At 35.0% G+C, this 26,203-nt stretch overlaps 1 protein-coding gene across 1 annotated transcript in view; it reads right to left on the reverse strand.

Annotated features, from left to right (window-relative positions):
• The window catches only part of LOC120627343, a 133,877-nt gene that overhangs the window by 2,964 nt on the left and 104,710 nt on the right, over positions 1–26,203 (reverse strand). Inside the window, exons 6-11 of the mRNA XM_039895327.1 lie at positions 6,600–6,790; positions 5,212–5,344; positions 3,556–3,686; positions 2,336–2,611; positions 1,221–1,520; positions 512–747 (exon numbers count right to left, since the gene is read on the reverse strand). Coding sequence (XP_039751261.1) covers positions 512–747; positions 1,221–1,520; positions 2,336–2,611; positions 3,556–3,686; positions 5,212–5,344; positions 6,600–6,790 — 1,267 coding nt within the window. The remainder of the gene's footprint in view (positions 1–511; positions 748–1,220; positions 1,521–2,335; positions 2,612–3,555; positions 3,687–5,211; positions 5,345–6,599; positions 6,791–26,203) is intronic.

The following is a 26,203-nucleotide window of genomic DNA, read 5'->3' on the forward strand; positions in this document are numbered from 1 at the left end:
AAATATTATTTAAATAAATTAATACGCATGAAAGGCTAATTTTTGAATTACCCTTTCCAGTCTACTGACGTGTCTAGGTTACCGGAACCGTAAACTTTAAGGTTACTTAAAGTTTAGGTGTTACGTGTTGTTACGTGAGCAGTGTAGGTACAATGTTTAAATTGAGGCTTTAGTAGGCTTAGTATTCGAGATATTGGAGTTAGTTTCAGGAAGTATTCTATTCTATTCTAAGTATTCTAAGTCTCAAATGGTATGGCCATGTTGCACGGAGACTTGAAGTAAGATTTGTAACCGATGCCTCAACATTGCAGTCTATGGAGTTCAAACTCGCGGCCGCTCAAGAAAGCGCATAGTGAACGCAGATCTAAGAGCCAATAGAGTCAAAAAATGTGATGCTCAAAAACCGGGCAAAGTGGACTAGAATATGCAGGACAGCGGGGGATAAACGATAAGTGGAGTTCTACTTAATGTTAGTCTAAGAAGGAAGGAAGAAAGCGTATTTAATACATACCTCGTAGCCATTTCCTCTGGAGTTTCTTCAATTTCGAGCACCCAACTGACTGAGTCGGGTTTTTCGACAACTCCCTTAACGGCGGGGAGCGGGGGCGAGTCGGGGTCTGGTGATGCCGCAGGGGACGGCGGCGAGTCCGGGGGAGGCGATGAGGATCGCGCTGAGTCGCCTGAAGATGTGCGTGTACGCATTGGCGTCCGCTCTATGTATCCACCACCGGCTAGCAGTGACACCACCTGACATAAGAAGATAATGCTTTGTTTAATATAAATGCGAAAGTGTGTTTGTTCTCACGCCCAAAATAAGCAATCGATTGACTAGATTTTTAGCATAGAGTTAGCAAAAGCACGGAGAGTACATAGGCTACTTTGTATACCAGGACAAAACGGTTCCCACGGGATTTTTAAAAAACCTTTATAAAAGCGGTTGTACAACGTGGCCAAATAAAAAATAAAAAATGTGTATTACCTTATATTTTTAACCTAAAGCCTAACCTAACGTCATATGACGTCATTATTATGGGTACATACACTTGTAGTAGGGAGAAAACAAACACCAATATTCACAATTTGTACCTATCTGCAGGATATATTTTATTATTATTTAAGCAGCACAGCACATGATTGTCTGCAGTCAATTTGCATTTTTTTATAGATACTTTCGATTTGTAGATTTTAGAACACCAAAATCACAGGGAGATAAAGCTTACCTGAGATTTCTGTCTGAGTTTATATCTCAGCTCCTCGTTTAGCGCTACCAGGCGTGTTGCGTGGTCTCGGTCTCTGGCCGCTGCTTCTCTGATCCTCCTGTTCTCCTCACGCAGGCGGTCCGACTCTCGCTGTCTCGCCGCAGCACGTTCGCGTAACTCCTCGGCTGCGTGGCGAGCAGAGCATACGTCACGTTCGGCTGCCACTCGCCTCTCCCTCTCCACTGATAATTCGGATCGTGCATCGCGCAATGAAGCCATCTCGGCTTGCTTCAACTCGATTACGGCTCGCAGAGATCGCACCTGTTGACAAAAACAAAAGTGGAACAACAATCATACTCAGTATATTATATTGCTGTTAAATGGGGTTGAATTAACTTAAACTTTGTGAGTTTGTTTTCTATCTAGAAATTTTTACTTTATCGTGTATCAACGATAAAGTAAAAATTTCTAGATAGAAAACAAACTCGGAAAGTTTTCCTGACTAATTAACTTAGTTATTTATATTTAAATACAAAATAGTATTTATGTAGACATTACTATGTATGTTAGTGTTTTTTCAATGACTCGAATGCAACAAAAAGTTAAAATTGCAACATTGCATACTGAAATCAATCCGGCCATATTAAACCGGTCACTTAAGTGTCGAATATCGAATTCCGAAGGCAGTTTGGTGTCAAAGAGGCGGTTGGCCGTAAGAAATAAGCCAAAACCAAAACAACGGCATGAAGAGTGTGGAGTGGGTACTGAGTTATACTAATAATGACAACTGAACCTGTCCTCCGGCACGGGGCTGGATAACATCAATTAATAACTTCGGGTTAGTATTGAATAGTATTAAAACAAAGATGTACTCTCACTTTTAGCCTGCTGCAGTAATATACTTAATCTGACAGGCCCTTGAGACAACTATAAACTAGGCAACCGACGAAGAGACGGTTCTTTAAGAATCCGTAAGACGTACCTATTATTGTATTTATCAACATTAAAATTTCGTTATAAACTTGAAAGGCCTCACGTAGCTTAAACGTAGCGTAAGGTTACACGGAGAACCCGAATTACTTATATCTTTGGATACTGGATAAATAATTTTAAGAATTCCATAAAAGTTCACAAACCTCCGCAGCTAATTCGCTTGCATCCGAGCTCAATTCTTCCTTCGTGTTCAATTGCAACTCGTACTCTTCCGCTGCGCAGTAAACTGGATCGCACGCCGCGTCGCACATGTTGCATCGGTCGCGCGACGAGTCTGCCGACGAGTTGCGTGACTTGGCGCGCTCAATCTCTGCCCGCGCTGCCTCGAGCTGTGCGCGCAAGGTACGCTCGATTTCACTGTGTGCGTGCAGTCGTGCTCTGCTTTCAGCTACTTCTTTCTTGAGGATCATTATTGTATCCTGAAAACCAATATCATAATTTTTATTTTGACACATTTTCTTATAAGAATAGGCATGATAAAAGAAATTCGAAATACGTTTTTCTACATGATATTCGAAGTGAGATTGGTACTCATTTCCAATAAACAAAACTGCAAAATCTAGCGATCCGCGACGGCAGGTGAGTGTCGAATTACCTAACGTCTATATAAACATAATTTTTGAACGTACTACTTGGTAGGTAGTTCAAAAATTTCTGCACTTTTTATTTGCGTACCTATGCGAATATTAATTATTTTGTGATTGAAACTATCAGTTGCTAGTTTTTGTGTTAACAATACCAAAATCAATAATATTTCGCTATGGAAAAAGGAATTGCTAAGGCATGTAGTTCTAATTTGCCTATGCCGTCACGAGTGCGGCCATGACACCGGCAAACGTTGTCGCGGAAAATATTTTTTTTAAATATAATTTAAAAACTTTAATTTCTGCAAAAATAGGATATTTATTTACATAGTAGCTACGTACTCATTCAGAACAACATAGGGCAGTTTTTCAAAATATGTCATTTATTTATTTATTCATAAGACACACCAGAACATAATACTAACTACATTTAATAAAAAAAATTAAATTATGTGTCATCATGACAATTCTTCGAGTAAAATTGAGAGTTCTCCCAATACGTACTTGGCCAGCGTGCCAAAACCCTTCTCATTCTGGGAGACCTAAGAGTAAGCGCTGTAGTGGGCCGGTAATGGGTTGGTAATGGTGATGATGTTTCGGATTATTAGTGGCTTGTACGTTTAAGGGTTCCTTATTTTATGCACGATAAGAAAGCTATTCTCAAAGCAGAAATGAGAAAGTTAATAGGATATCCGTAATTAGTACTGACGTAGCTCAACAGATCGTGAAGCTATTGGCAATGGGCCCACGAACCGATCGAGGCATCTTTGGTTTCTTACCTTTAGCCCTTTTACGTCGCTCGCCAATGCAGACACTTCCTCAATGTGTGAGGCTTGCAGTCGCGCATTTGCTTCTTCCTTGGACGAAACCTCCATCTCTAGCTCTGAGATCTTGCTCAGGCATTCTGCGACTGTGAATTCGATAAATAACTGAAACTCGATGAATAAATATGGGGGTCTATCCTAACATATGAGTGTTTGAACTTGAACCGTGTATTGAAAATTGTCTGTGTTCACGCGTATCTGGGAAATTTTCTACACAATTTCAACCGGGTGATTTTTATATACAAGCACTAAAGGAGCATGCAAACATATACTCCAAAATTCTACAAGACTCAAAATGAAGAGCAAATTTGAACGATTTTATTTGAACTCGTTTTAAATGCATTTCATGCATGGTATGCGTGAAATTGTTTTTAATCTCTAGCTAAATGGGTTTAGACCTTGATTGATAGATAATTATGGCACATCTTATACGATTAAATCATTTTAGAATTGGTACCTAATTATTTCATAGCTTGAATTTTCAATGAATTAATAAATGATAATGCAAGGCAGGTTGAATACAGGGGGTTTTTTACTACTTTTTAACTGTGACTGTTTCTTTTTTTAAAGCGAAACACACAATAAACTGCATAGTTTATGTTTTTTTTTTTCATGTTAAATCTATACAGAATACTCAAATAGCAACTAAGCCTCTATTTATTTACCATCATGCAGTCTATTTCCACAAAAAATAATTCGTTTATTCTTACTATGCATACCTGTTAGCATACATCAGGTAGCAAGAAATGTGAAATCATATTAATTAAACAATCGATGCTTTATGTTTTTTGATCACAAATAATAAAATATACATAATTTGCACGACATTTAACAATAGCTGCTCTGGTATGGGAAAGAGCTGCTCTGATTCGTCAAACCCGCATCTGCGATGGCGTAAAATCGTCTTGGCGGTAATAACAAGACTCTTTTTCCCATACCACTCGCATTCAGTAACTTTTTTGACAATTGTTTTCATGTACACCATACGATTGTTCACTATACGAGAATATCCATGTTTAGTTAAAAAACGACCTTTTTGTAGCTTATCCGGAAAATTACTGAGCAAGGAGCCTTAGCCGTTATAATGATATATTTTAAATTGTGCGGACGTGTGATGCAACAGCGTTATCACGTTGCATTAGGAAATTTACGTGACATTCATTCTAATATTATAAATGCGAAAGTTTGTTTAGATGTTTGTGACCTGTTGGCATACAACCAACCAACCGTTGCATCTGTCTTCATGAAATTCATTAAGGCTATAGCTTGTATCCTACATTGGTTGGAAACATTATATCAGGAAAACACCCGTGAACCGTACACACAGCATTACAAAAAAATAAATTTTAAAGCATAGAATCATAACCAATGACGCAAATTTATGCATGCTTGCATCTTGTAGACGGACATCAGATTCTTTGAAGCCCCGTAAAAACAGCACTTCCCGTGGGATTCTCGTAACCGACAAGCGCCCAGACTTAATAGTATGAGATGATGCAGCCTAGAACAGAAGCAGACTAACTTTTTAGGGGTGTGACATATTAAACCCACATCCCTGATCGTTAGTAGCAGGCAACAGCTAGTATCTTCATAAGTATGATAAGTACGTACTGGTATCAAGATCTTTTTGTGCACGTTGTTGCCGATCGCGGTCGGCGCGAGTCGCGCTACTCCGCTCGGCCGCAGCTACGCCACGCCACCGCTCCGCTTCTTGTCGCCATGACCCGCTGTTTAGCGCATCCAACTGAAAATTTACATGAAAATTGGTGATATTTGCATATCGCCTGAATAATAAACAGAAAACTTTTGTGGAGCTGAATATATCCTTAAACTTCTGTATAAATTTAAACAATGTATTTATACAAATTTAATAAATCGACATTACTATATACAAAAGATGATATTTTCATTGACAGAGTTGCTTGGAATCAGGCTCCGCTTTCATCTCACGGGAGAGAGAAGATATTGTTCAATTGCAAATGATATTGCAGAAAGAGCAACTGCTGAGTTTCTAGCCGGCTTCTCCTTGGTAGAGTCTACCTTCCTAACCGGTGGACGAAGTGTTACAAACAAACAGATTTTACGTTGTAAAAGTGCTTACACAACACAGCAGCACAAGTCAGCACAAGTCTAATTGAAATTAAATAATTTTTTAATTTAATTTTGAAGTGAAAACTTCTTTAGCGGCGTTGAGCACTTTTTCTGTAATGGGTATAAAATCTTAAACTCGCGTCAGGACACGTGACCTGATCGAAAAAGCGTAAGACGGATTTGTCAAAACTACTATTGATGCGGTCTTTATTAGACATTTAAATAGGTTCGAATCAAAACTGTTCGTTTCTTACTTCAGCTACCATAAACCTATCGTATCAGTTTTAGAGATTGGCGATGATAGTTCTGGTAATGATGATGGTGAAAAAGTCGTTGAAATTATGGATGAAAGTTGATTTTTCGGAGAGATAAACTTTTTAATGTAAAATAATTGTAATAGTTTTAAAGTGTTAAATTTTTAATGTAATATAAATTGTCATGTTTGTGTACGATAGCGCAATAAATGAATATTGTATTCTACCACATAAATGATAGTACTTTTATACTGATAAAGCAATTGGTGCAAAATTATTCCCTAACCATTCCAAAATATCAAACATGCTCAACGTTAATTAATAATCAAGTTTTCACTTCTGCCGGCACTCCCGGAGTGCAACCCGTTTTTTTTTTTAAGTTTGCTAGATGATGGTAATAGTAGATTGTTATACGAGACGAAAAACAGGCCATTGTCACCTGAGGTTAAGACGAGAAAGCTATAGAAACAGATAACTAAATAGGCTGTATAGTCATTGATCTTACCTCGCCTGTACGGGACAACTTAAAAAAATAGTAAATTACGAGAAGAGAGGTTACTAACGGCGAAGCACTAATAAAGTGTTTTCCAGTCGCAGTTTAGATTAAGAACGCCAATTTTTCGAACATGACATATATAGCAAGTTCAAACTTACTCGGAAAACTAAATATTGCACCAAAACGCCCAGCGCCTCAACGCCCTTAGCGGCGTGAGCGAGTGCTACCGAGTGTTCGCGCGGTTGCGCGGGAGCCGGCGCGGCAAGCGGCGCGGGCGGCGAGCGCACGGGCTGCGGCGTCTGTACCCGCTTGCCACGTGGCCCCACAGCCGCTGTCACGCGAGGCGGTTCTGTAAATATATATAAAAATTAATAACAGAAAATAAACAATAATTATTAATACTAAAATGGGATAACATACGATAAAGGACTAAATATAGCATATAAAGCATTGGAGCTGCGAAAGGATCTATACTCTTTATCTCCCATGATACTCATGACTTACTGCTGGTCTGGTATCTAATAGGAGAGACGTTTTAAGAGCATGGACTCACCACGCTGCTGCAATGGGAGCTGGTGGGATGAATACTGTAAGTGACGTGTGTCTTTTATCGAAATAAATATCTTTAAACCGGCTTCTTAAAGAGTTCAAAATAAACTGGACGATGTTAATAATATAGTATTAAAAAATTTCTCAATAGATTTGTGTTTTATAAATTTCTTAGAAAAAAAAACCAATTGATAACTCTGAAAGTGGTCGCACCGAAAAAGAATGCCCATCAGTAGTTTAGAAATTCGTGAACAGCAGAAGTAACACAAGAAAGAAGTAAGAAGACATTGATCAAGATTAATGTAAATGCGAAATAAATATAGACAGGTACTACTATAATTTATCGCAATCTACTATCTAGGTATACCTAATATACAAAACAGAGAAAAGACGTTTTGTTCAAACTGCCCATATAGGGCAGTTTAACACAGTAATTCATTATTATGTTAATATTAAACTTTCTTTTACTACGTTTTACCGTTTTCACAACAACCAAGCATCCTACTTAATTCTTGGTATCAAAGTTAATTATATGAATGAATCTTTAGTTGATTTACAACTGTTATATAAATGTTAAAGGCGGCAGATCTTTGGAGTACCTAATATACGCGTAAAATAAACAATAAGCGATGTTATCAGCTGTATATCTATGGTGATCTCTTGAGAAATGGGTTAAGGTTCACATTAATTTAATATTGTGATATTAAGGCGAAGATTAAAGCCAGGCTACTTTGTCTTGTGTGTTGTTTTGTATCCCAACTGCTATCGTGTAATATATGTTTAACAATAAGTATTAATATTATCTTGAAAATATTAGGGTCGACAAAAAAGCTGTGTTAACCTAGTTGACAGGACTTCGGCTTTCCTTTCGGTGGGACCGAGTTCTCACGCGCCTCAACTTTTCGGAGTTATGATTCTTCTAAGCAATTAAATATCACTTCTTTTAACGGCGAGGAAAATTTTTTGTGGAAACCTGCATGTCTGCGAGTTCTCCGTAATATTCTCAAAGGCGTGCGAAGTTTACCAATCCGTAATTCGCGTGGTGGACTAGGGCCTAACCCTGATTCCCATTCTGAGAAAAGACATGTAGAGATTTTTTGTTCTTGATCCCAAAAAGATACTAGTGGCAAAACGTTGTATAACTTAAAAAATAAGTACAGCTACATTTATGTAAAGTTCTTATGGCATGTCTGTAAAAAAATGTAATAAGTTCTCTACAGAATATGAAAATATGTTTGAGAGTCAATAAATGGCTCCTATAACAATGTTACACCCAGTGTGATCTTACGCTAGTAACATATTAAATCAATGATTACAACATGATTGAAAGAAATATTAATCGTGTCTTATTTTTTAATTTCAATAGACTATATAATTGTTTTAATTATATGTTTTCGTCTTTGTCATATTTTTATTTTATTGCAATCTATTAATTTAATTGTATGTTATGGTCTATTTATGAAAAATTGTAATATTCCTTTTGTATACACATTCTGGCAAATAAATGATTATTTATTTATTCCAATAAATTCATCATACTTTACCCCGGTCCCCGTGTTTTGTTTTCACATTACACAAAGTAGCTATGTTCTCACTATATAGTCGGTTGAACAGAAACAAAGGCTACCTACACAATAGAATATAACAAACAATATGCGTTTCTCAGTAGATGATATCAGCTAAGAAAGAGCTTTGTTTAGCTGAATCTTCATACAAATGGCCTTTATCGGGAGCCGCAATCTATATAGGTACCCCGGACTCCGCTTATAATGGACTAAACTCGAGGATGAAATATAACCTCAGATGTATTTATATTTATCTCAGAGAGACAAGAGTATCTAATAATTTTCTGTAAGACAATGAAGGATAATAAATACGATGCCCGTCAAGCTATTTCTCTGCTTTTGTTATTGTCAATTATTAAATTTAAACGCTTTAGGGAAAACAACCTGTATGTAAGGGAAGTGACGTGAATATGAATGCCCTCTAGTGACCTTGGTCAGAGTGCACTCAACAATACAATACTAACTAATATTACTGTTAATTATTGTAAGACTATCTGCTAGGGAGGGACTAGTCTCGTTTTGAAATGTTGACCACGAACGCGCGGTAAATACTGGTAAAGCGTCTAGTGACAGAAACAAATGTATGGATAATGGAAATATACCGGACATGCCATCGAGCAGTTGCGACTAGTTACGCGGCTACCATACATTATTACACATCACGCGAAAATTAGCGCGAATGGCCATTGAATGATCACCAAAATTTTAGAACTCCCTCCCACTACGACTGGGGTTCTATATTTATTTATTGCTAGAAATGTACCGAGGTTTTTATTAAATTAAAAAAAGTAGAGCCTTTAAATAATCCCAAAATAGCAGACTTCAAAAAAATGTTACCTCTCGCAATTGGATTATTCGTTTTTGGAGACTATGGAGAAACGCTTTCAAACTTTCCAGCTATTCTAGTATAAAATTGGTCGATAAATTTAAGATTGCCTTATAATAAAAAAATATTAAAATAATTAGCACAACGTGTCCTGTTTATAGGCGAAGGCCTCCCTTTCTTTATGCCACTTTAAATTCCACCAAGATATACAACATGAGTTGTTTTGTTATATTTATTTTATTCTTTACAAGCTTGAAATCAACCCAAACAAGTTTTACTCCTTTCGCTTGTATGTATACATTTACGAATAAACGCAACATTTTTTGTAACTACCTACTCAAATAATTTCCCGCGACTTCGCTCGCAATTGTTTACGTTTTTATTAAATATCTTGCGGAAGCCGTTAGTTTTCCCGAAATAAAGAGCACCTATTCTATGCCATTATACAGCATGACAGCTAATCTTTGTATTGTATTTCATCGTCATCGGTGCAACAGTTGAGCCGAAAATAGGTAACCAATTTAAATTGTATGACTGTTGATCTCTGCACAACAATTATGCAAAAACTATCTCGATCTCATGCTCTGTGAAGAACAAAAACAAATCTATTCCAAGGGAACATTAATGCGCGATAAAAATAACATACTCGTATGTGCAGAATAATATTACCCTGTGTAAATTTTCACCCAGTTCCGATCAGCCACTCTGACCTGATTGAGTGAAAAACGTGAATACAAACATTCGCATTTATAATTATTAGTATAGTTTTACTTCATTCATTTCAATTAATTTAGTAATATGTTTTTATGAATTATCTAAAATAAAATGTTTGTTTTTAATTATATAAATGTTTGTGACTTGTTAATTTAGAATTTTTGAGAAACAATCAAACAAACAGACAACAATTTTTGCATTTATAATATAAGTATAGCTTCTTGTCAATGCGGTATCAATGAGCCAGTTTTCTTTTCATCAAGGACTAAAATTTAAATACGAGGCCCTTCACACTATCGCGTAACGAAACGAAGAGAAATCGCGTTCAACTCTATTGCATTCACGAATATTAATCAACTTACGCTTTCAAACGTACGACTGCAAGTATGTAACCACTGAACCTAATAAGTACTAATAAGTGCCTTAATGTAAGATCCGTTGATGCCGTAAAAGGTCTGACTAGTCTAGGATCCCGCGTGCCATTTCGCTAAACTACATTGCGAACACTTTCCTTATTTATTTACATAAAGTTATGGTAGGTAGAATCACTAGAATGCCGATTAAATCTTGTTTTATTTTGAAAAAAAAAAATACAGAATGCCATTTACTGCCAGTTACTATATATATATGCCGCAAGTGACTCGTTGGTATATATGTTAGCGTGTTCGACTATGAATCACGAGCTACGGCTAACGGCTAGTATAATTGAGATTTTTAAGCCAAAATTTACTCAGTACCTACAACCCTGAAATTTCGCTTCCTTTCCACCCCATTGCCTGGAAGAGACCGCCGTTAGTAGGCTCTTATACCCTTCTCAACTAGGAGAGAATGCCATAACTCGGTTTGGGAGACTAAATGATGACGCCAGAGATAATATTTTGATAAATCTGTGTTTTTCTGCGTATTTAAGTTTTTTTTTAGCTCACATGACGTAACGCGAAGGGAAATTTTAATGGTTCTTGCAAAAATAGTTTCGTATTACCCTTGTAGGAATCACTATAGAAGACTTTAAAATAGGAAAAGTATTGTTTTAGTATTGAACTGTATATTGTGTGAAAAAATCGCTGATTAAATACGTACCTACTAATAAAACTTAATAGACTTTACATCCTTTATTTTTCATTTAAGAAACAGCGTTTACAATAAATAAATAATACCTTAATTATTCTAAATTACTTTAATTATTTATTACGAACGTAACGTAAGACAGAAGCGACCAAATAAAAAGGATTTACGGAGGGCAAAAAGCGTTTTATTGTGTAGATTAGGACACATTAAAATCATCAGGTAACTAACATCTAACCATTCTACCAAAAATAACGGAAATTCACTGACAATAAGACTAAAAACGCTATACGATAAGACGAAGGTAATCAGATTATGCTTAAAGCCATTACACATCAGTTAATGTTGACTCTTGGTGCTAATTGGAGCATGTTGCATACAGATATTAGCGACTACTGTTTAAAACTATAGCTATCTTATAACAGAACAGATATATATAATTACAACAAATTGTTTCTACTTGAATATATTTCGGGAAGGGTTACCTATTTGTTACAGCAAAAGACGCCGCGCTATGCAAATTACGCTGCTTAAGCGTTTTCACGATGAAACCTGCGGCTTGTCAGACTTTTTATACAGCTATCAAAACCTAGACTAGTATATAAATATATACAATAAAACTGTAACAGGTCAAATTCTGTACATAGAAGATAATAAAAAAAAATTTTTTTTAGGGCACTCTATAACCTTTACTGAACCCAAAGCTTAGGTTATAATATATGCATTTTTTTCATTCGTGTCTGTCTGTATCTGGGCCGCGCATCACTGTGTAACTACTGAATTCAAATGCAACTTTGAACGATTTGAGTTGCTACTACGATATGATATTTTTCATCCCAAAAGTAAAAACCTTTACGTTTTGTATTTGATTTATTGAAGTAAGTGTAATATATATAATAGTACGCTGCGACTTGTAATTAACGCGGGCGAAGCCGCAGCGCACATCGAGTATTTAATATAAACACAAATTTATAAAACATCTCTTATAGTTGCCTAGGATCTCATTGAAATATGGACGATATGGACCTTTAAAAGTAGATCGAGACTGCATTATTTCTTAATAGAACATACGCTTATATATTGATTTTTATAGCTAATCACGGCCGCTATAGCCAGGGAGATGCGAGTTTAAATACCCCGGTTCGGAAACTCTAACACTTTTATATTTTAATCGAAACATGTAAAAGCTGAAGAAAATAACATGAAAAAAAGTCCATGTACAACGTATGTAACACGATGTCAAAATAATTTCAAAGTCATAGATAATCATATTCAGAGATCATTCGCCGTTAATAACAGTGCGGCCGTCGATTTATTTATAGTAACACACGGATAGTTTTTTGTGATATGAGAATAGCGTGACATGTTATAAAAACTCCATGAAACGTTTCCCACGCGCTCCATTGACGATTCCTGTGGAGGTTCACGCGCCATTAGCACTGAGATGCAGCGCCCATTTCCGCTTTTATAATGAATAGTTTGGAAAAAAGGCTCTTTGACTATAAAACGTAGGTATCCTACATGTTTTTTATATTTGTAAATGAATGCACTTCGTCATTTCGCGGTTACGTTGAGAGAAAGTTAATTATTCTGTAATGCGAAGGCGTCAAGGATATAATTCTAGAATATGGATGTTAGTTTTCTTTTAGAAAAAAAAATATAAAAAAAAACAATTCGTTTGTAACTATTTTGACGTTGAGATGACAAATGAAATTGCTATAAACGTTTAACAAAATAAAAATCCGTCCATGGCTTTAAATAATAAATATTAAAATAACATAATATTTTGTAGTGAATTCTAGCATCTGTTATTTCACGCCTATTTTGGGATAATTAAAGTCAAAAAAAGTTTAATGAGACCCATAAACAAGTCCAATTCTCATTAGAAAAAAAGCACAGTATAAATCAAAAATAGCAATGAAAAGAAAACTGCTCTTTGTAAATTGCCGCGCGATTTGATACCGCCGCTTATATAAGTAATGCGCAAGTACTTCGCATGATGCTATAGGATGATTCTTATACCTATTGAAAAATATCACAAATTAATTTAAATAAAAAAAAAACCTTAAATACCTTAAAAACAAAGCTTTAACAAAGTCTTTTCGGTTTAATTGTCATAGGCCTATTTTGCATTCAATAAAAGAATTTATGATTATTATTATATCCAAGTTTTGTCATAAACGCAGACCTCACAAATCAAATACCTTAATTACAAAAGCGATGTCTCAATAGCAATTTTGTGAATGGCCCGCGGAGGGTCAGCGCGTAGGATCCAATTGAGAACAGTGAAACGTCAAATTAACAACCACACAGGGATGCCGTTGATATAAACGCTCGACAATGTCCATTTATTAGTAGGCATATACCTACCTACTAGCTTCCGCCCGTGTTTATTACTGACAGCTTTTTTGTTCTACTAACTACTACTGCTACTAACTAAGTGCAGTTTGTTATCTTGTCTAGTGGGAAGCTTCGGCCGTGGCTAGTTACCATCCTACCGACAAAACAATTTCGCGTTTCGGTACAAGGCCGCGTAGAAGCCGATTAGTGGTAGAGGGGTAGATATAACGTCCGTACTGATTTTAACAATTATTAACATAATCATATGTAACATGTGATATAAATTTCATTTCATTTCATTTCATGTATATAAATGTTACGGCACCCCTAAGGGACGAAAGTAGCAACGCCAATTTCCAAATTCAAATGGCAATGTCTAAATGTCCCTATTGGTAACTACCGAGAATTTCGTTGAAGCGGCCCAATATTTCTCAATTTTGGCCAGACTTGAACCAGTAGCCGGGAATCGAATATATAACCCAGAGATACCATTACAGGGAACACGGCTTCTCTTGGAATGAAAGGGTTTAGGCCGTAGTCCACCACGCTTGACAAGTGCAGATTGGTAGACTTCACACGCCATTGAGAACACTATCTAGAACTTCCAGGTTTGCTAATCCCTCCCGATGTTAATCAAAAAAATTATAAAACACATATAACACCGAAATTGCTTGCTGGGGATTTCTGTTGAGAGGCTTTGGCCTTGGCTAGTTACCACCCTATCGACAGAGACGTGCCGCTAAGCGATAAAGAGCTGTAGAGGAATAAAAAAAAAAAGATCTCAGTCTTTCCGAAGCTCTATTACCGCTGGATATCATAGCGCTAGATGTATATGCTAATGAAGACATAGCTATTCTATAGTGGCAGTCACATATCGATTTACAATACAATACATATCGTAATATATAGTAAGTTATTGGCAACCCTACAAGGTTGTGGAGTGTACAAAAGATCGACGCCCACGCCCAAACCTACCGCGTCGAGACGATTGCTGTCATATTGTTATGATGAAAAATGTTACTACTTCACTTTCCAACGGCTTTTTATTGAAATCAAGTTTGCGGCTTGGCGCTTGGAATTGACCACACCTGATAGTAAGGTAGGTATTAAAAGTGTTTTAACACTAGTCTTTACTCTCTAATAGTTGTTATGAGGACCTACTGGAAAACAAGTATAAAGATAGCTTTGTTAATTTTGGCTACCCTCAATGTACACACACATTATCAATACCCATATAACTGGTGGACTAAAAGGCTCTTCCAACGGCAGGGTTTTCCTTAATCATCTCCGACCAGACCAGAAGACCATAGAATTCAGAAATTATAATATTGAAAAGTTAAGCGCATATAAATAAAATGGAATGCACCGATACCATATACTCGTAATATAGCACACTTAAAGCATCGGTATTATTTTGCCACTTGGTAACCAACTGAATTCAGATTTTAAACAGTAAAGTGACCCAACACGGAATCGAACTGGGGCCTCATTTGCAAAACCGCACCGCTGCGCACGAGATCGTGCCACTTGATTGTTGCCAGTCTTCAGTGATTTGATTTGTGTTACTATCCCACTTACACAGTAGGTTAACGGCACCGATATGCAAGCGATGTGAATACAAAACTCCATTCAAAATACAATATCTTGTGATGTACATTTAGAGGTTTGAAAGCGAGAAATAAGGAAACTCAAGTTAAAGTAGATCAACGATACTTAAATAAACGCTAATAAGAGCCCAAAATCCAATAAGGAAAACTGTAAACAAATAAAATATTAGTTTTCCTATTGAGGAAATAAAAAAAATTTTTCAGAGGTGCTTTTTAAATTTTATTATGTCGTCAAAATGGATTTCCAATGACGTTTCTAGATAGTTTTGAGCAAATCATCTTTAGAGCCCTATTTTGTCTATTAGGGGACTTATTTTTACTCATTAATTAAAAAATTGTATAAAAATGTCATCCCTTGTACCTACTCTCAAGTGTGTCAAATAATTATTTCATTTATTTATGTTTATTGTAGATCGAAAAAACTTTAATAAAAAACGTAACTTTAATAAATGATGATGATTTTCAGATGATGTTGTGAGTCAACATCGAATAAATACGGAAATTATGATCAGATCTCAGTATATAGTTATGGCCTAAATAAGTATATTAATATACAACGTGAATCAAATTTCGAAACAATATTGAAGGATGCATAAGTAGATTACATAAGGAATCACCTTGCAAAAATATTAAATCAAAAAAAGCATTTTTATTTTTCCATACAAATGAATTCAAAACATTCTAAGTGTTTACTTATGGAAGCCCTATTGAAAACAAAAGACCTACACGCGCACAGTCTAATAAAGTGACAGGATTCACGTGATTTTAATTTTGCATGTGATGTTAGGGCTGTATCTGATTACTTTCCGTAAAAACTATGGCAGTGGTTTACTTAATACACACAGAGAAGTCTCAGAGACAGAACATAATGTACCTTTAAAGCCTGTGAAGTATTATTTCGGTCTTTATTAACACTTTGTATACTCTAAAGACTGTTAATACACACCTGTTTCCTTACGTGTGCCAAGGGCAACAGCAGCAACGTGGATTTATAAATATAAACGCACTGGGAAAACTATTCACTTTGGAAAACTGAATATGATAAATAAGAACATAACGCAGTTGAATAATTACGATCCTCATTAGGGTAATTCTAAATATAAATTAATAAAGAAATAAACAAATATAATTTATGTTCTTAGTTTGAGGTAGGGAGTCTTTACATCAAAGACGCTAACTAACCACCAAAATTAAAACCCATTAGACCTTATTGCCGGCGTGTAGACACCGTTACAGTGGCTTTTTTGCCGTCTCCTAGAATTATTCCTAAGCAGATTATCAATTCTTTTCGAAAGCATATTGTCAATCCGACGTGCATTTTTTAGGCGTACTTAGTCAAACCTGAACCGAAATAAAAAAATCTTTGTCTTAATTTACATAAGATTACGTTTAATACAATTGTTTTATAAATATAACCTAAAATAAACTATTTAAAACTAAATAAAATCTAAAACGTCCTCGAAACCACCGCAGCGAGGCACAGTTCCTAAGATGCTGGCAGCATTGCCCCTTTGGATGGCCAAACTAATTCGTTGGCCAAGGTAACTGCCCGCCCTAGGATCACCGGAAGACTCGATAACCCTTTTCGATAATTATTTGAAAAGGGCTCTTGCCTCCGGACCCCACGGTCCCAAAGTCTCTAAAATCTTTTATATTTTGAGAGATACTTTTAAACTGATAATAAGTAAATGAGGATCTTATGAAAGTCTTTGAAGAAACCGCACGGAACTCTTCAAAAGACAAAGGCAACTCACTTTCCAGTGGAATAGTTCAAAAAACCTTCATGTTGTAAAACAAACAGAAGTAAGGCTTGTTTATTTTGAATCTGAATCCTTACTAATATTATAAATGCAAAAGTGAGTTTGTCTGTTTTTTTGTCTTTCCTTCACGCCCCAACTTAGCAACCTATCAACTTTTTTTTTGGTATAGTGTTAGTTGAAAGGACACTGGACAGGATAACAAACGTCTTCAACGGGAATTAAAAACGCGGGCAACATCTAGTATTACTATAATACTACATCTGGCTGATTATAGAGACTCTTCTACCGTTAACAAATGCAGAACAATAGAAACTACGAGCAAAATACGGCAAGAATTCTCAGCATTTACTCGTTCCAAAAGTTGGCAATTACGACTAATTCTATGTTGTGCACAGATGAAAGCAGTTGATAGCTGAGGTAGATGATAAATGAGAAGCGAAATATGGAAACATGAGCATGGAGTAACATTGTATTTTGCAAACAAAGTTAAATTAAATACATTTGTAAACCTTTATTTAACTTTAACAGCTTCGTAACAACCTCATACCGTAAAAATTTGATCTGTTATGTGCTAATGCGGTAAATGGTTTTGTTTGGTACATCATCTATTTTTTTTATTCAAAAGATAAAATAAATGTGTTGTTACAACATTAATTACAATTAAATGGAGAAAAAAACTAGATCGAAAGGTCTTATGACTTGAGGCGCTGAATTTATTTCTTGTTATACTATTGTAATCTAGACGTTAGTATTTTTTGCAAGAAAACTTGTTACGTAGCAAATTGGTAAATAGCTTGTACACTATTACTTATTAATTATAGTGCTTATAAATTACTACACACTCTCAAGAAGTTTAAAAAAAATCTCAAAAGCTAAGAATCTGTCTCCGATTGTTAATACTCGAGTAATAGATAAACGACAGGTAAATTTATCAAACAATCTTTTTTTAACAACATTCATGTGTTAAATCAGCGTAACCTTTAGCAGTACAAACATTTTTGAGGCTTGTTTCCCTATGTGTTATTCAAATAATGTTATTGAGTAATAGACAATTTGCGAAGGCCGTGGATGTTTAAATTCTTAATATACTTTTTAAAACATATCATACTCGGATATAGACCTAAATTTAGCCTCATGTGAGGAGTTTATTGTTTGTTTCAGAACTATACTCGATTATTTAATAAACTTATAAACTCATTTTGTCAAAGTTAAGCAAATTTATACTTTTATATTTAAACTAAGTTAGTAAATTTATTATTTTAATTCATAGTTTAAAAGTCAAGAACCTTTATCACTCGTGTGAGGCCGCGAACTGTTATAGCCGCATTGTATTGTAATTTTATTAGTCCTTAAAACTGATAATGTTATTCATACATGCTTAAGTTTATTAAAAGTATTTAAATTTAGTTTGCATTTAACACTTGATATTTTAAGCAATTACGGTAGTATTTATGTCATGTGAAACAAATTGTTATAAGTAGATTAACCGAGGTCAGTAGACCTTCCTTACAGTGGCGTGCATAGAGTGTATGCACAGGGTATGCAGATGATATAAAATGAAGGAAATCTCCAGTACGAGTCATAATAACTTAATGATAGGCATTTTATAATTTTTACAATGCCGATCTTTAAGTTTTCTATAACTCATACTGGAGATTTTTTTCATTGTATATCATCTGCTCACTTAGTGCAAACCCTCAATGCACGCCACTGCTTCCTTATCATTTTCGGCTAAAGGATTGCTTGTGTGGTATTTAGAATCACAATACTCATATTTTTACACAATATTCTGCCTATAAGGCCTTATTTATTAACGCCGCATATAGCTGGGAATAGCTTTTTAGTGCTTTATCATGCTCTGTAATTTGGAAGGTGAAGTGTGAAAAAAGACGGCATAAGTATTTCGACGTTATGCCACACATCACCATACGGCCCAGAGTTTATGTTTTTTAATTACATAAAAAGGCAGGTGTACTTAACTTAATCCTTGTGAACGTATATATTCAATAAATATAGAAACGTCAGAAGAAAATGAAAAATATTATTAGAATGATATATTTCATAGGAAATTGATGTTTAGTGTATTTAATAAAGTCTGCTGCGGGACAGTTGTCTAGAAAGATGACCCTTTTAGGGCGGGCCGCCGACAACACTCGGCCCCCTGACATACATACGAACACACTAATTTTAGACTTGTGATTCTACATGCTAGACGCAACGAATAGATTATAGTATTAATAGCGCTGTTACGTGTCGGAAATATCGGTGTAAATTAATAACACACTTTTTCCATTACCTGAGCATTTTTTTTCGTTGCATTAAATCGACCGAAAAAAAAAAATATCTCTTGATTGTTTCTATAAATGCTCCTACTCCTATAATAACAGTTTTTTAAAAGGGCAAATACCTAAAGGGACTGAAATTGTACATTAAATACATACAATTATAATCTGTTTTTATTAATTGATTTAGTTTTGCGTTTTTACAGTGACCTTTGCGTTAAAATTTTCTTGGTAATTACTTCTGCTTCAGATACTTATATGTTATATTATTTTATATATAGGATATATTGTCAATTTAAGTAATAGCCTTGTCGAAACATTGGTTGATGTTAAGGATTTTTATTCGATAGTTTGCATATGATTTGCAACCGACGTTATCTTTATCAAATATCTTATTGCTTTGGATTAATGGATTGCCAATACCTACTTATTATAATAATCAATTATACCTTTTATGGATTCAATTCTTAAAGTGAATGGGTTTTTTTACCTCCAGTAGGACAATGGGTAATTTTAACCTATTTGCATCCACATCTATCTGGCAAAAACACAATTATCGCAGACTTTATGATTCACATATGAAGCTTTAACGTTGGTAATAAACCTGTCGTCATTTGCTAACGACACACAAAAGCGCGTTTTGTCCTTCGTTTCTTGGAATTGAAGGAAGGGAGGTATAACTAACAAAGGTTAACGATATTCTCACTTTGTATTTCCTCGTTAAACAATTTAAGGTCATAATTTGAGATTGTTTGTATTTGTCTCGTTACTTAAATATAATCTTTACAAACATATTGTCATTTTATTTAAATCAATATTTTCGAAACCTTGCAATAAAAGTGACTGTCATTCATAAACCAATAAGCTATTGCTAAAATGTTGCTAAATCGAGGATAGGTCTTTTTAAATACAGGATACGAGAGTTCAAAAAAATCCTCAGTTAAGAATTATTTTTAGATTCAAAACACCGGCTCTTGTAATACGAGTGATATTTTATAATGACTGTAAGCAGTCAGGAAAAAAACTAGAAACTCTCGAAATGGTCACTTTCCTCTTAGAAAATTACTCCGCCAAGGATATTGACTAAGATGAAGCACTAACAATTACAAAACGTATCTTAATATTTCAAAAGTGAACTTGAAATAAACCAATCGGATATCAACAAATTGAATACCGGTAACATTAAAAATTTTATTGGACAATACCGTTGCCTTATACCATTTAGTGAAAACTTAGTTAACGATTATTTTACGGCTAAGACGTATACGTTTCCTGTCTACGACCATTAATTAATATGAAATCGCATAAAGCATAATCCGAGCATATAAATCCTGTACACTCCGCCACTAAGTTATACCTAGTCGTCTTCGCCTTAGTCGTGTAAAAATAAAACAGAAAGCAATCGGAATTTTTCCGTAAGAACACCACTCGTACTAGTTCAGTTTTAAAAATAACTCTACCTTGAAAACCGCACCACAAATGATTTCGCCATTGGAAATAGGTAGTCTCAAAGAGCGCTGTAAACAAAACTACCAATAAAAGTTCTTCAAACATTAAAGATCTGAATGAGTGAGATGTTCTTCATACATTAAAGCGGCGTCTTTCACAAATACACTGTGTTTTGTTATTCGATTTAGTCAGTGGCGACAATCACCTGAATGGTTCTGACCAGTGGATATTAATTATGATGAATAAGCGAGTCATTCCGTTGATCCTTGAGACAAATGTTAACTAAGTGCGGCTAAAACTGAATCATTTACAGACATTTTCCACCAGATGTAGTAAGTATAACTGAAATGAAAATAAAATATTTGACGCCTGGTCTCAATAAAATTATATCGCACTGTCAAGTTTTCTGCAGCAACGACGTGCGACAATATTATGAAATACAGTAAATACTATTTACTAACGTTACGATGTACAAAAAAACGTTGTCTTGACTTTAGCTAATTATATCTATCTAATATAGACGCTTTTGACATCGTGTTATCTGTTATGCTATCTATTTTATTTCTGCAACTTCGTTTATCATTATAATGTTTAAATGGTTAAAATAAAGATTTGAAATTAAGTAGTTTAAAAGCGAAGTCCTGTTGAATACATTTTTATTTTAGACACTTATGGTTTTTTTTTGTAATTTAAACCTAAACATCTCATTTAAGCACCATTCTCCTCGCTTTTTATTATTTAGGAGCGGTGATAGCCAACATAACATTTCGGCCACCCTATCACGGGACCGAATTTAATCCTCGCTCGTGTGAAGAAAAACATCGTGAGAGAACCATGCGGGTTCTTCACGATGTTTTACTTTACCTAAGACTTGCATATAACATTCTCATAGGTGCGTGAAGTCTACCTATCTACACTTGGACAGTGTGGTGGACTATTGCCTTAAGAAGACAATGTCCGGTATTGGGAAGTTAATGGGTTTAAAATGATGACGATGATGATGGTTATTGTTGCAGTTATATTGATAAACTCAATGGTCGCTTGCTCTTTCTCTCTTTTCCTATTCATACAAGTCGCGAAGCTTTGCTTCGATTATTTTGTTCGGATTTCTCAGTACTTTAGTCCTACATTGGAAAGTCATTCGTATTCGGTTTCGTCATAGTGTGATATCATCATGGAAAGTGTGTAAACATTCGGCAGTAAAATTTTAATTTTTATGTCGATTACTGTAGCGATGAATAAACATACCACGTCCGCTTTAATTAATTCAGCGTAATGAATAATAAAATATTATCTAATATTCACACCAATTATAATATTTATTTATTTATATATTGCATAATATAACGAAAATGTTCAGGCTTTCCCTGAATTAACCATAGTTGAATAAACAAGTCCGAAACTGCTCGCATTATCATCATCCCCGGCCCACTACAGTACACAGTTCTCCTCTCAGAATATGAAGGGTTAAGGCCGTAGTTCACCACGCTGACATTGTGTGTGCGGATTAGACAAGTAGACTTCCTTGAGAATATTATCGAGAACTCTCAAGCATAAAGGTTTCCCCACAACATTTGTCTTCACCGTTTAAGCAAAATATAAATAATTTCTATCCTTACTTTCGCATACTATATATAATATACTAAAGACTTGTAGTATAATAAAGAAGGCACACTTTCTTTAATATATTTTTACTTTATATGCATAGACATTTTTTTACCATTTTTCATAACTTTAAAAACATTAAAAAGTCGACTGTGAATAAAGAAGCATATTTTGTAACAACATCAAAAACAATCATGTGTATTTTTTTAATATAGAAAATCATGTGTATTCATAAACACATTTGTTTCTTTATGACAACTATTTATCTGCAATGCACAATTCTAGGTATTTTAAATTAGTGCAATGACGTTTCCCAGAAGTGAAGAGTGAATGTGTAAATTGACTCAAAAGGACAAGTTGCTGCAATGCGGAAACTTATCAACTTGCTTGTTGAGGCTAAAATTAGAAAAGCGGGAGAAAAGTCGTACCGTTGCATTATCGTAAGGGAAATGAATTACGTGTGATTCCGGTTTATTAGTAGCAGTGATATGTTATTACATCTAGAGATATAAATAACATATACGTTTTCGACGCCAAAAAGCGAACGCACTGAATCCCAAAGACGCACAATAACCATGAAAGTTAATTTGCTATAATCCGCGAATTCCGGCAACTTGTCATTTTGAGTCAATTGACTTCATTTTTATTGCACTTAAACTTAGCACTTGACTGCTATCTTTCCTGGTGGTAAGTAATCATACAGGCTAAGATGGTGGTGGCCTTACCTTATAGGTACGGCATAATATCAGATACATGCCCATATCAGTTCGTCTGCGTCGTTCCTTTACGCTAAATCGCTTGTCGGCATTTCTTTGTTGGTATATGGTGGTAACTCACCACGGCTGAATCAAATCAAATCAAATCAAATCCTTTTATTTGCATAAAACATTGTAGGTATACATGTTTAGTCATAATATATGACATGCAAATCTTAATTTAAACAAATTCATTTATGTAATAATTAATAAAACATCAAAATAAATAAAATCAAAATAATCGGCTGAATATAATAAAATTTCATTAATTTTACAACAAAACAACAATAAACATGGAATGTCAAGTAAAAATAACTAAACTAATAATTATATTTTATTATCAAAGAAGCCAGACAAGACTAGAGAGAATTCAGAAATGATAAATTTGAAATTGCCTGGAGCTACTGTGACTTAAGGCTCTTAAATCAACTCCGATCGCACATACTCGGAAGTCTGGAGCTCTCCATAGATCCTGCTGAAGAAAAAAAGTCTCTGCCCTATGTAATACTGAAACCCTGATACTTTTTTACACAGGTAACACAATCACAACCCAAATTTTTGACGTCAAAATTAACAGTGAGAATAAAAGGAAGAGTTGTCAAAATATGTACTAGTAGGTACGCCTAAGCAGTACGCAGACAAGTTGACAAGGCTTAAGGGTGCGAAATATTAATACTTTGAATGAATAAATTATTTAATTTTAGTCTAGTGGGAGGCTGTGGCCGTGGCTAGTTACCACCCTGCCGACAAAGACGTGCCGCTAAGCGATTTAGTGCTCCGGTGCGATTTCGCGTAGAACTTGAGTAGTGGTATGACTACCATACTCCGCAACAGGTTAGCCCGCTACCATCTTAGACTGCACGTAAACTTACCATCAGGTCAGATTGCAGTCAAGTGCTAACTTGTAGTGGAAAAAAAAAATATATGTACCAAAAATCATATTGTGCGCAGTTAACATTTCAATGTCACAGAAAATCAAGGTCTGGAAATTAGAAGAACAAAGAAATTAAAGGACGACAAGAGTGGAACAAAGAGAGATTATTATTATCTAATCCTTTACAGTGTATTTCCTATAAATTAAGCACGTTACAATTTCATAATATATCTACTGCGCTATGATTAATTAATTAACTCATTTTTAGATGACATCACTAGTATAGTCAAAAGGAACTCAATATCTTCGCTTGATTGAATTATATTGTCGGCAATATCGTAATCTCTTTACCTATTTAAACAGTGACGCTATTTGGATAGTAAGATTGCGTCAATTTACTCTCCTATTGGTAAATCAATATATGTATTAAGGAAATGATAACTTCTGTAGTGGTTTCGTATAAACGTGCAGTTATCGAAATCTTTAAATTATGAACGATTAAATATTTAACATCTTCTCAGTTTTGAAACGAATATAACATAACGTTAAGATAAATTTGTCATGATTTAAAATATTGTAGGATGTTATGTTTTACTCCACTACAAGTTGTCTCTTAAAAAGTTCAAAGTTTGTATTAAACGTAAGCTTAAAGAAAAGTCCTATTATAGTTTAAAGGACTACGTAAACGATAAAAAAACTTTGGGTGTAAATTATTGCTCTGACTAGGTTGCTCTTCTAATTTAAAATGACATTGTGAGATGGTGATAACAAACAAAAAACACCCGGCTAACTTTGTTGTGGGCTTCTTCTTAGACCAGGACGCGTTTGGAACCCTCGTAGCTTTAGTTTTAAGTTTAGGAATGTGGTTATCGCCATCATCTCACTACCGTGTAATTCTTATGTACGCATCAAAAGTGCCACCTATGGGCCTACTTGAATAAAGATATTTTTGACTTTGACTTTGTTGGCACTTGACTTGACTGCAATCTCACCTGATAGTCAATAATGATGCAGTCTAAGATGGTAACGTATTATGAAAATTAATCTTAATTTGCTATACTCCGCGAAAAGCAGGAGAATCTGTATGGTGTAATTTATAATTTCTTGAATCCTTAATCTCCACACCAAACAGATCTTCGGCAATGTACCTCTGTAATCTACCTCTACGTACGTTTCGCTCCGAAACCGGAGCATCCTCAGATGTTGACTTAACAATGAATTAGTGTTGCCCAAATTCAGTCTTGGTCTTGCAGTCTTGGTCTTGTTCTTGCGTTTTTGCAAGACCAAGACCAAGAACAAGACCGCGTATTTTTAGCAAGACCAAGACCAAGACTGACCGTGCAAGACTTGAGCAAGAACAAGACATAGCCTGCAAGACTCTTGCGTCTTGCAGCTAGGACTTAGCGCTATTTCACGGAGTAGTTAGGTGTAACAGTTCGGTGTATAGGTAGGTAGGTACGCTTAGGAATTCTATGAGACGCAAAAAACTATATCAAAGAATATGAAAAACTGGACCTATGCGCATTACGACTAATACCATAAACATAGCGAATAAAAAAATATCTATTAAAATCAAACTGAGTGCATGCATAGTTATGTTTTAACCATCGGCACTTTGATAATGCGGCATCAACGGTTTTGTACTTACTTCTCAAAGAAATTTGCCGCTTTTCGGAAGTACATGGTTATGATACACGCGCCGGCGGCTTCTTTTGAAATCTAAAACAATCGTTGCCGCCGCGCCGAAATCATAACATTTGACACTATTCATTCAAAATAATTTCGAATTTTAAGAGTACCTACAGGTGTTCCAAAGAATAAATAAGTTTCAGATTGGTGATTTTAGATTGGTGGAGGACGCATGAGACAGAGTATCCGATTTTATCGAAAATGGCCCGTGATTTTCTCTCAATACCTGCAACTTCAGTACCTGCTGAGAGGTTATTTTCTAAAGCATCATTAGTAATTAGAAAACATAGAAATAGGTTAAGTGATGAGTCAGCCAGATGGTTACTTTGTATTAATTCTTGGTCAAAAGAATTGATATAAAGTATCATAACCTAATGATAAAGCTGTTGATTTGTGTTGTATTTTATTTTTTATTCAAATAAATGATAAATCGTAAAACTCTTTTATTAAATTTCTTATAAGTTGAGGGTTCAATCTCTTTCTAGACAGATAAGTATTGTTCTTTAAAATACAGTCAAGTTATTGTAATTAATTTGTTTTTTTACATGTTTTAGCAAATGTAAGCTTATAAATCATAAATGTTTATTAAGAAACAGTTACTTCCATGGAAAACGACATATAGGTCAGTTGATTTTTCGAATTTCTTATCAAATCTTCAGTTATTTATTAATCTGCTTGATCT

This window comes from Pararge aegeria, chromosome 11 (assembly GCF_905163445.1).
Source record: "Pararge aegeria chromosome 11, ilParAegt1.1, whole genome shotgun sequence".
Taxonomy (NCBI): domain Eukaryota; kingdom Metazoa; phylum Arthropoda; class Insecta; order Lepidoptera; family Nymphalidae; genus Pararge; species Pararge aegeria.